This window comes from Mastigoproctus giganteus, chromosome 4, assembly GCF_048544385.1.
Source record: "Mastigoproctus giganteus isolate SK-2022 chromosome 4, ASM4854438v1, whole genome shotgun sequence".
NCBI lineage: Eukaryota > Metazoa > Arthropoda > Arachnida > Uropygi > Thelyphonidae > Mastigoproctus > Mastigoproctus giganteus.
Window position 1 is genome coordinate 11,390,420 of NC_143578.1, and position 13,018 is coordinate 11,403,437.

General features: G+C 35.6%; 1 protein-coding gene across 2 annotated transcripts in view; it reads left to right on the top strand.

Annotated features, from left to right (window-relative positions):
- LOC150086404 (protein GPR107) overlaps positions 1-13,018 on the top strand; it is a 118,518-nt gene that overhangs the window by 41,348 nt on the left and 64,152 nt on the right. For both annotated transcript variants that reach the window (XM_090371361.1, XM_090371360.1), the window contains exon 4: positions 7,115-7,212. In XM_090371361.1, coding sequence (XP_090227487.1) covers positions 7,115-7,212 — 98 coding nt within the window. The remainder of the gene's footprint in view (positions 1-7,114; positions 7,213-13,018) is intronic.

Here is a 13,018-nt window from a genome sequence, read left to right on the forward strand (position 1 = left end):
CAGCAATTTGCCTCCAATGCCACACTGCTCCAATTTGTGCAGCAGTCTTCCATGTGCAACAGTATCAAAAGCCTTTCTAAGATCCAAATATATAATATCAAAGTTATTCCCTGCATCCAGTTCTTTTGTGACTACATCATAGTATCCAATCAAATTGGTCAGGCAAGACCTGCCCTTAACAAAACCATGCTGCGTCTGAGCTATAACTGAATTCTTGTCTAGATGATCCTGCAGTGCTTCTTTAACCAGTGCCTCCATTAATTTACCTGGAACAGAAGTTAAACTAACAGGTCTATAATTACTTGTGTCAGCCTTTGAACCTCCTTTGTGAATTGGGGTCACATTTGCACATCTCCAGTCCATAGGTACCTCCCCTGAGTCCAAGGAAGCTCTCATAATTATGGCTAAGGGTTTGCTTACTTCCTTTGCTGCCTCCTTTAATATAACTGGATAGATCCCATCCACCCCAGGTGCCTTTTTTATGTTTATCCTCAACAATCTCTCCTCCACTTTCCTCTCAGTTATTACAAAATCATCCAGCTCACTGCCAATGTTTACTTTACCTACATCATTCTCCTTCCTGAATAACTCCTCATGCGTGAATGTAGATGCAAAATACTCGTTTAGATTGTTAGCCACCTGAGCAGGATCCTCAACTGTTGAACCATCAATATCCAGTGGACCAATCTGATTCATCCCTTTCCTTTTCGAGTTCAAGTATGTAAAGAACTCTTTTCTGTTTTTCTTTGCATCCTTTGCCAAGGATTTTTCATAGTCTGCCTTTGCCTGCCTAATTTAGCAGAAACCAAAGAAACCATTAGCAATTTCCTCATTGCTAATGGTTTCTTTGGCTTCCTTGTTTTTTATCTTGCAAAGATTTGTGCAGGTTGGAGAAAAATTCAACTGGGGGTGTCCTGGATGAGTTTGAAATTTAATCCTGCGTTTTTAATAGTACATTAATTTTTCTTTGTATTAGGGATTAGTAGTGTAGAGGTATTAGTTGTTTGTCTGCCTTATGTTATATTCCCTTCATTAATTTCTAAGTATAGTATTTTTATATTCTGGCACATTTGTTTCTTTTATTCCAGCTCATTTGTGTGTATTGCATCCTCAAGTCAGTTGAATTGTATTCTGCTGTTTATTTTAAACACTCGAATGTAAAAAAGACCTATATTACTAGTTTGTCACCAGTTATGTTGTATTAAACCTAATTATTCACTAGATGTTACAAGTCTGCTTGTTTTAAGTTATCATAAATATCTAGCCACAGTTTTGTGGATTTTTGGTGTTATGCTAAGTCTACTGACATTAAATTATGCTAACTCTATTGATGTCTGTAGTGTTCTCTTTCCCCACCCGTGTATGAGATGCTGCCATATTTGTATTAATTACCTTTCAGTCTTTGAAGTTTAACAAGACAGTGTTGCCATTTTATTTCAGTAAACTTGTACTCATTATGCTTAAGACAGCCTAGTGGTTTCAATGCAACACTAGTATTACTAGTGTTGCATTGAAACCACCTTGTTCCCTTGAATCATATTGGCAATATGATTCAAGGGAACAAGGCTTCTATGGCACCACCAAAAAAAAACTTAATTTTCCCAATGCTTCCAATAATTTATTCAAACCTTCCTTAAATTTATTCAAACTGGCCACCTCCACAATATGTGGAAGTTTATTTCAACAATGTATTACTCTTTGGCTCAATGCAAATTTCTGCAGCCATCCTTTTCCAGTTTATACCTCCTTGTTTGCTTCATCTCCAGCAAAATAAAGTGCCATCAGCATTCAGTTTACTTGGCCCTCTTAAATCCTTATACACTTCAATTAGGTCACCCCACAAATGCCTAGTTTCCAAAAACTATTTACAGAATCCCAGTCTTTCTTGTTAAAAACATTATTTTGTGCCTCCAACTTATTTTGTTGCTTGTATCTGCACTCTTTATAACAGATTTATGCCCTTCCTAAAAAGAGGTTTTCCAAACCTCTTTTACAGCTAAACCCTTCTTTGTCCCTGCTGGAAAAGTTCTTGTATATCATTGACAGAACCCATGAGCTGTTTTAGTAGATTGTTTGCACTGCGGAGAGATAAGATAAGCTGCAACTAGTTAGTGATGATTGCACTTATCAGGTATGGCAAAGTCGCAACTACTCTGTTCACCACAAGGCAAGAAGGCAGCACTACTGGGCAGATTAAAAAAAAAAAAAAAGCCTGTTTTGATGGACTTTTTGACATCATTTATACCAGCTGTGAACTGCCCTCAGAATTAATTCTCATTGTCATTAGTGGTTGATCTGTCACAATCTTTTTGCCATCCTTTGTTCTTCAGTGGTCACTGCTCAGCACTTGTCCTCATTTCCTGTATACAAATCTGTGAGATCAGCATCCTATTCCAAAATGGTAAGAGACTGATTCACACTCTTCTGGATCTACTTACTAATGATGACTACAGTTTTATTGCAGTCTCTGAGATGTGGCTTACATCAGAAAGTGAGTAGTGAATCTTGCTGGAAATAAATAAAACTAGGGAATAAATTAGTTTTAATATTTATTTTTGTTCTATATCTCATGAGAATTGACAGGGTAGTGGCATTTGCCTGTTCTTCTCCGTGGCTTACCCTCTCACATCAGTGTCAGACTTCCCAACTTGAAACTGTGGCCATCCACATTCTTGGAATACCTATCCTCATTGTTATGGCATATTGTGTCCCTACATTGTCCATTGGGCTATATGACCTCAGCTTCTGTTTAATCTCCATTGTAAAACTGTGACATCATGATTTGTGCTGGTGACTTTAACCATTGTAATTCACTTCCCAACAATGTTGCTACTTGCTTTTGTGGCCAGCTTTAATTCTCAACTGTATGGAAGCCACTTCCCCACCTACCAGGAATGCTGCTTGACTTGACAGAATTAACACCCAAGTTGCTGTTTTCACTAAAATCAACCAGTTTACTTTGATTCAAACTACTTTTCCCTACAAGCTGCATTCACAGTGCCTTGCCATCTTATAACCCCAAGACCTTCTCCTAAGTCTTTGGGCAAATGGCTTTAAGAAATAAAAGAAAGCCAGCTTGTTAGCTTTCTTTTATTTCACACATCTTCATGGTGCCAATTCTCATCAAAAAACAAACCATGATGAACATCTAACTTATCAACCCTAGATGTTGAACTGCTAGTGTCTGACTATGTTTGAAGCCATAAAGAACTGAAGTGGAAGAAAGGCTTTAGTACTAAGGTGAGATTACAAAGCAGAGAATTGTATGTAAAGATATTAGTCTTTGTATTAGTTTTCTCTGGTGTGAGATTACCAGAGATTAAGCAAATATTTGACTACTAACAATAAGCAAGAATGTCTATCGATGACAGAGAATGCTATACTCAGGGAAGGGAGGTGGGGGGAATAGAAATTGATATGATTGAATAATAGATGACTTGTGAACATTTGATAATTAACAAAGTGGTTTATACAAAAAATTAACAAATCCAGTTTCTATACAGTATTTTACTAAACTGTAAATTCCAGTTATTTCAGTTTTACTTCTAATTACCAGTTATAATAATTTAAACAAAATTATAACCAAAAGATTATTAACCTATAATGAAATTTTATATAAAATTCAGTGTTCTAAATTTTCTATAGCATTTGGAGCTTCTTAGAGGTAGATTATATAGTTATTTCCTGAGATAGTACCAGTGAGTGTATGGTTTGATCCTTGGGACACGTTCTAATTGTTCTATAGTTGATTTTGGTGCAAATAACCATTTAAACCAGTGTTTCCCAAACTTTTTTGGCCACCATACCCTCCTCCCCGTTGATTCCATAAACTCATTCCCAATGCTCCCTACCCTATAAAAAGCATTATTCAATCTAATTGTTTGCATGACAGGAAGATAACAACAACAATAAAATTCAAAACAGTAACAATTAATTGCACACTTATTCAAAATCCGATTAAATTTTTTTAGTTTAATTCAATAAAATTGATGAACTTGGTCCAGTGGGTACCAGCTTTTTAAAGTCTGATAGTCACTTACTAAGAGCCTTAGATACCACATTTAGTAACTACTTCACTATTCAATAAATTCTTAATGCATTGGATGGGCTTGATGAAGTGATACCAGCTTTCCAATGTCTGGGAAGCTGGTATCACTTCACAGTGGTTTAAAGTAACTTAGCAGGTGTCTTAAATCATCAAATTTAGTAATCTGAGTGGTCATTCAACTCATCCAACTTGGGGTTGGATGACCATACTAAAACTAGCATAAAATATTTTATGCTAGTAGTTAGCCTAGTAGTAGTTAGCTAGTAGTAAGTAGTTATATATAACTACTTACCAAACATGTATAAACCTTCACCAGTCACAGATGTAACTAATTTATAAGAAAATCAGTATTAACAATAATTGGCTCCAAATTATAAATACAAAGTGGCCAGAGGAAATAACTTTGGACATGATAAGAGCAGTAAAACTTTAAATACAAAGTAAGGAAGGTGTTTCGATCACTCATAAATAAGTGATTAACTAAAGTGATAAGTGATCCACCCCCAAGTGGTGGTCACCCACTGTGGGAACCACTGATTTAAACTATTCCTGGATTCAAAGTGAAGGCAAAAGATTAGCTTCTGGATGTATGTCTCTTGTCAGGACATGTCAGACCTGGTCTCTGTCATCATGCTGTTCTGGTCAAGTTTGTTGAGTATGGACATGATCTTATCTCTCTGAATATTTATTGGTATTCTGGTCTGATGTTGGTTCCATTCTTTGCAGTGATGATTTGTTTGGAAGCATTTTATGAAGAAAGATTCTTCTATGAGAATTGTTATTTGTTAATGATACCGAAGAGTTGTTGAAGTCCCACTCCAGCCCAAATTCAAAGAATGGTGGGTTGGATCTCTTTTTTGTGCTCTTCTGTTATAGTGTGTAGATACCTGTATGATTCCCTAATGTATACCTGTAAGTTTGGTATATTGGATCACTGTTCTTGTTATGGTGGAGTAAGTTCATAGTTTTGAACAGGAACCTACATAATGTGTGATATTATGCAGATTCTTGCTTCATGAAGATATTAATTTTTGACTATTCTGATTGTCTTTTGGTTTATGCCAGCAACAAAAAGTGCTGTTGAATTTCTGTATTCTTAAGCTCGTTTATGTTCTCCTTTTTGAAGAATGTCAAGCTATCCTTTGATAATCTTGGAAATCAGGTTGTTCAGGTATTCATTCAGCTATAGATTTAATATATAGGTGATCATTGTTAAGGTCTTCTTCCTGAGAGACTCTGAGACCTCTCAAAACCAAATTTCTGATGATGTTTTAGTGAAATGTGGTGATCAGATTTGAAATTTAATATGGTACTTTTTTTTTTTTTTTTTAAATAAAAACCTCAAACATGAAAGGTATCAAAACCTATAGTACTTAGTACCATGCATGGGTTGAAGGAGAAGTATGGGGGGGGGATGCCGGAAACTTTGCTCTAGAGACTAAACATGGGTTTCACCACTTTTTGTTGGATTCTTGAACACTGGCATCCTGATGTTCAAATTTTCCTTTATTAGTGAAAAATCTAGAAATTAGTGTTTGTTCAATTCCATTTCTAATTTTTAAAGCTGCTCTTTGGATGTTGAGAATTTGATATGCTACAATTTAAAAATTTTCTCACTGTGGATTCCTGGTTAGATAAACTCTAACCTTGAGTAACTCCAAGTGATTTTTTATGTTATAAAAATGGGTACTCCTGCATTTTTCAGTGTTTTTATATACTACTTTGTTTATGTAACTAAATTTATTTTTTTGTCATTTCATGAGTATATTGTTAGTAATTTTCAGTGCCCCTGTAATGTGGGGGCACTCAAAATTATATCTTAATGTACATTTAGTTAATGTTGGAGTTTCAACATACTTGTATGTAGTGCTGTAGTCATAAAATTAGCAGAAGGTATATTCTGTGAATGTTACGTATGCAGAGAGTATACTATGCTTATTAATATAGCGAAATAAGCATATAATTAGCAATAAAATAAAGATTATAAAATAGAAAAATTAAAATAATGATTGAGGCTAATTGTTGATAATAGCATTTGAATGGAACTTTTTCGAGGGCTAGCACCATTCAATATATCCAATCAATAATTAGCAAGGCTATCTGTTTCTGTTTGTTATCTTCCTGTTTAACTAGGTCCAAATTATCAACCGTGTGACAAATCAGTACTTAAATTTAAATTTAACAGCAAACAGGCAAGATAACAGCTAGCCCGGAAGATGAAATAAGGGGAATGGAGGTAAGAATAAGTAATGCACTAGCACCTTAATTTCCCTCGAATTATTCTAATAGATCTTGAGGTATAAAAATTTAAGAGTTAGAAAGTAAAAAGTGAAAAGCAAAGAAAATAGATTCTAATAATGGTACTTAGGATATACAGGGAGCTTAACTGCCTGACCCTTTAGTAAGGGATCATGGTATTACTGTAAGGAGTTAAAGGATGGTGTGTAATGGACAAAACTGGATTATGATAAAGAAATATAGAATAACAATTTGTAGAATTTATATTAAGAATTTGTATTAAGAAAAATGGATATAAAAGAATTATGGCAATAAAACCAACATTAAAAGCAACCAATTAAAACAAAAAGAATAAATATGATTTGCAGCTTACCACCTTATTCCTGCATATATTAAGTTTAAAAGAATGAATTTTTTGACACATGTTACCTATTATAAAACAAAGAGTGACATATTTATTTACTTATATATATGGCATATATATTAAAAATAATAAAACTATAAGTATTGTTTGTCTAAGAATCAAATTCTAAAAAAATTATTTTTTAATATTCAGTAAATATTTTAATATTTGTTTTTTCAAATCTTTCAAAAACCAGAAGGTATACACTTCACCTAAAAAAATTCAGAAGGTATACGACATATACCTCCGTATACCCTCCACTACAGCCCTGCTTGTATGTTGAGTAGTTGCTATCTGTATTAAAATGTAATAATTATATTTGGAGAATACCACTTTGAAATTTGTATGTTTTTAATTATTTCAGCAGAAATAAAACATTGACAACTTCAGAAATCGGTACTTATGCTTTTTGAAAATTTTTATAGGAAAGTCATCAGGAAAAATGTCTCCTCCTAGATGAATCTTTAAATGGAGATGGAAATATTGATATTGTGACGTTTCAACTTGATTTGGCAAATCAGAAGTATGTATAAATTATTTTGGAATGATTTATTTCATTGTAATAATTTTTGGATACTTATATTTTGGATGAGAAATTGTGTTCTACAAACTGCTCAAGCCAGTGATTACAAAAATAACACTTTACATACTGTAATAATTTGCATGATTGCTACATATAACATAGATAACATCATCTACTTATTAGTTTTCATAGCTATCTTACTTGAGTGATAGTGAGTTTAATCTTCTGTGGCAGAAGGTTTAATGACAACTCTTCTATCACATGAATATGTGGTATAAGAGTGGGCATTATCAAAAAACTATATTAGTTCCAACAATCAGTTACTCTCTGGTTGAAAACAAATTTTTGCACATTTATCCTACAGCCACCTTTTTCAATTTGTCTCCTTATGTATGTTGTCCAAAAAATAATAATACCATCAGCATTACTCAAATCATTTAAAGCTTTAAATGTTTCAATCAAGATCTCCTGCAGGTTTAAATGTTTCAGTCAGATCTCCTGAAGACCACTTTGTCTTTTAAGATGCAGCATAACAGACACTGTGTCTGTTATGCTGCATCTTAAAAGACAAAAAATGCTACATTTGAAATGATGTGTTAAGTGACTTTGTAGAGGAAACCTTGTGTAGATAACTATACTGCACCTTGGGTATTTCAGTTATATTTATCATACACAATTATTTTATCACTTAGTTGTATCTGGGAAAAAATTGATGTGAAATACTATTTTGTCAAGTCAGTTGTTTCATGTTTCGTCAGACTAAAAAATAGAATGAAACCTCTCCAAATCTAGGTGTTTCATAGTGAATTATACAAATTTAAAATTTCATTTCACTTAAGCACTGTATCAATTATGGTTGATACAGTACTTAAGTGAAAGAAAGCAGAATTAAATTTTATTTTCAGCTTAGAAAGTTAAGGGTAGGTTCCTGTTGACCCTTCTCTCAAGTCTGTGGATAAATTATACCATTTCAAAGGACATCCTCAAGTTTATAAACTTGAGGATGTCCTTTGAAATGGTTTAATTTATCAAAAACCCAGTTTTATTCCTCGTGGTTGATTTACTGTACTCTGTGTGTGTGTGTGTGTGTGTGTGTGTGTGTGTGTGTGTGTGTGTGTGTGTGTGTGTGTGTGTGTGTGTGTTATATAATTATAAGTATGTAAATAAAAGTAGTAGGGATAAGAGAAGTAAGTAAAGAAAAGTTGTAGAGATAAGAAGTAAGTAAGAAGGAAAAAATTAATACACATATAGAGAAATAAGTCAATAATATTGTATTTTATATATATATATATATATATATACATGTATTGTATATCGCACAATCCTCGTTTCGTTTTCAAGTGTCAACCACCAAAAATGTACGACAAGATGACAGTATAGCGTCCTCTGTTTCTAACATAAAGTACAGTCAGTTCTGTTATAACACAGTACATGTGTTCCTAAAATTCACCGCATTATGATATTTCACCCATTAAAAACAACAGGGCTTATGGTAAAAATAGAGATAAGGGCAGAGCACTCAAAAAAAAAAAAAAAAATTCAGTCTGTTAAGTAATACACTAAAAAAAAGTAAGTTAGAAACCAAATAAAATTGCTAACACAGGTTTAAACATCTTAAATTTATAATAAATAAATAAATATTACAGTAAATTTGGCACTTTACATTGACAAGACATGAAGTTTGCTTGTTGGAAGTGGGTGTGGTGAATGGTTGTAGCTGGGTTGTAATGGGTATGGTGAAGGATTGTAGCTGGTGAGTTATAGTGAAGAGGTAAAGGAGGGTTATCATCCTTAGGATGAAATGTTGTTACACCCGATGTTTGACTCACTCTCCTGCATTTCTTTCTTGTGTGTGCTGGCTTAAAGTAGCTATCTAGCTTTTGTTGCTTTTCCTACCTCCTTCTTTCATACAGGAGCTGCCTGTGTGGGTCCGAATGCCACGAAGCGCTATCCTACTACTTTCAGCATTACAATCATTATCTTCAATCCACTGCAGGTGCTTTTCAATCCCACTTAAAGCAGCCGATAACTGCTGTTTTAAGTTCTTGTGGGGCATCCTGCTGGACTTTGTCATCGCCATCCTCATCTTGCCTTTCCACTTGGCTGACTGCAACAAGTTGTTGCTAGTCTTCAGTAGTCTTCCAGAAGGAGCATTGCTTGGCACTAATCATTAACAACTCTACCAACCTTTTCATCGTCTCCAAATTTTGACATCACATCTATTCTTACATCGATCTCATTTATGAAAATGAGAAACAACAATGGTCCAAGAACTGATCCTTGGGGACCCCATTCCTGATGGTACACCAATCTGAAGAATAACCATTAATCACAATCATCTGCCTTGTGCCCTGCAACCACCCAACAATCTATCTTAGAATCTTTCCAGTAATCCCAACGTGATCCAGCTTATAGAATAACCTCTCATGAGGGACTGAGTCAAATTGCTTTCTAAAATCCAAATTAACTATGTTGAAATTATTCCCTACATCCAGCTCATGAATAACTGTGTCAAAACATCTTCCTAAGTTAGTTAAACTTTTCCTGATTTGCCTCAAACAAAATTTGTTGTGTGTTATTCAGAATGCCATATCTATCTAAATGTCCTTAGATTTCACTCTTAATCATTGCCTCTAAAATTTTTTCTACCATTGAAGCTGATTAACCTGTCTGTAGATTACAATTTCACTCTTAGAACCACCTTTATGTATTGGTGATATGTTGTCACTTCTCCAATTCATAGGACTTTCGAGTCCAAACATGCCCTCATAATTAATCCCAATGGTTCAACACACTCCCTGGCATTAGCCCTCAAAATTACTGGGTATATCCCATCAACTCTGGAGCCTTACTTGTCTTTATGCTCAAAAGTTTTTCTGATTTATAGTCATCTATAATTTCGAAATCATTAATTTCATATGGCTCAACTTCACTCGCGCATCCTCTTTTCAGCATGAAGGGTCTTTCATCAGTAAAGACTGATCCAACGTACTTGTTTAATTCAACCGCAACATCAGCTGGATTTTCTAAGACGTCCCCACACCCATTGCACAAGGCTCCAATATGATTAGCCTTCTCTTTCGTTATATTCACATATTTGAAAAATTCCTTATTCCCATTCGGCACCTCCATAGCCAGGTGGGCAGGAGCAGCAGTGCGTAGCACACGCTTCTTGATTAGACCGTTTCGAGCCCGTGTCCACCAAATACGGAGGATGCGGAAAGGTCAGGAAATGACTACCGCATATCATCGGAGCGATATGGCCTTAGTTGCTAATGCTCCTAAAAACGAAATAACAATATAATAATAATTGTCCCCATTCTTTCCTCTCTTAGCCGGTGCTGTCTCATACACAGCCCTGGCCGCCCTAACCTTATTTGTGGTACTATTACAGATCAGCTTGTACCTATTGTAGGCTTCAATACTTTTCATCAACCTGTAACTATCCCATGCTATCTTTTTCTGCTCTGTTTGGCCGGCCAGCTCTGCAGTCATTCATTTTGGCATGCTCCTGCAATATTTGCTTAATGATATGTATGCAATCATGGGTTCTGTGATTTTTGCTTTAAAAGTATGCCATAATTCAAATGTATTTGCCCTCACTCTGCAATCTACCCAATTAATAGATGCCATATAGTGCCTTAAACTGTCCAAGTCCCCTCTCCTAAAGTTTAAACCCATGCCTTTACATTTAACTACTGCAACATCTTTCTTCATCTTATAACTGACAATTGCATGATCATTTCCTGACAGTGCGTCCTGTACTTCTTAAGCCCTGTGATGTCATCTCATTTATTCATAATGATGAGGTCAAGAATATTCTCACTCTTAGCACTTACTCTGAAATGCTAGTACAAATAATATCTAATTTATTGAAAAAATAATTTTTCCTTCAAGGTGAGTTTCCCTCCCACATATTCCTATCAATCTGTGGCACATTATAGTCATCCATATTGAGGCATTAGCATTAGTAAAGGCACATGATGCAAGAAAGCAAACTTATATAGCATCAGCAAAAAAAAAAAAAAAAAATCTAATTTCACCCATCCACTTGCTCCAAATGTTTGTCACACTGGCTAAAGACAAACTTCCACACAATCTATCCTACAACTCTCTTTCCTCAATTTGAATTTATGTCCTCTCAGGTGATTATTCTGAGTAAGAGGAAGAATCCCATCAGCATTGAGCATGCTCAAACCATTCAAGGCTTTATACACCTTAATCAGGTCACCTCGCAAGTGCCTACTCTCCGGACACTGTAATTTGCAAAACTTAAGCCTTTCTTCATAAGAGCAACCCTTTATTCCATACATTAATCTTGTTGTCCTTTTTTGCACTCGCCCCAGCAGCTCTTCATCCTTCCTAAAATGAGGCCTCCAGACCTCTATACAGTACTCAAGGTGTGGCCTAACCATTGCCTTATATAAGGGGATAATCCCCTTATCCCTGCTAGAAAAATTCCTGTATATCATTAAAAAAACACCATGAGCTACTCTTGCAGACCATCTGCACTGCTCAGAAAACTTCATATCTGCCTGCACAATTACGCCTATGTCCTTTTCATTCTCTACCACTGTCAGTGTAGTACCACAGAGTTGATACATTGCTCTGGGGTTGCTGTTTCCCATATGTAGTACTTTACATTTGTCAATGTTAAACTTCATTTGCCACCTCTCGGCCCATCTGTTCAACCTTTCCAGATCCTGTTGCAGCAACATAGCGTCAGTAGTGTCCTTAACAACCCTGCCAACTTTTGTATCGTCTGCAAACATGGACATTAAGCTTGATATACCATCATCAATATTATTAATAAATACAGAAAACAACAGTGGACCCAACACCGAACCCTGAGGGACTCCACTAATAACATTAGTCCACGAAGAGCAGTGTCCATTGATTGCCACTCTGTCTTCTCCCACTCAACCATCCCTTTATCCAAAGCAGCAATTTGCCTCCAATGCCACACTGCTCCAATTTGTGCAGCAGCCTTCCATATGCAACAGTATCAAAAGCCTTTCTAAGATCCAAACATATGATATCAAAGTTATTCCCTGCATCCAGGTCCTTTGTGACCACTCATAGTATCCAATCAAATTGGTCAGACAAGACTTCCCCTTAATAAAACCATGCCGTGTTCAGGCTATAACTGAAGTCTTATCTAGATGATCCTGCAATGCTTCTTTAACCAGTGCCTCCATTAATTTCCATGGAACAGAAGTTAAACTAACAGGTCTGTAATTACATGTGTTGCCCTTAGATCCTCCTTTGTGAATTGGGATCGCATTTGCACATCTCCTATCCATGTGTACCTCCCCTGAGTCCAAGGAAGCTCTCATAATTATGGCTAAGGGTTTGCTTTCTTCCTTTGCTGCCTCCTTTAATATAACTGGATAGATCCCATCGACCCCAGGTGTCTTTCTTATGTTTACCTTCAACAATTTCTCCTCCACTTCGCTCTCAGTTACTACAAAATCATCTAGCTCACTGCCAGATTTTAATTCACCTCAGGCATTCCCCTTCCTTAATAATTACTCATGTGTGAATGTAGATGCAAAATACTCATTGTTTGTTAGCTACCTGAGCAGGATCATCATCAGTTGAACCATCGATATCCAATGGACCAATCTGATTCATCCCCTTCCTTCTAGAGTTTACATGAGTAAAGAACTCTTTGCTATTTTTCTTTGCATTTTTTGTCAAAGATTTCTCGTAATTTGCCTTTGTCTGCCTAACCTCCTTTGTGACTTGATTACAGACTAACTGATATCTATCATAGGCTTCCATATCACCCGTTAATTTATATGTA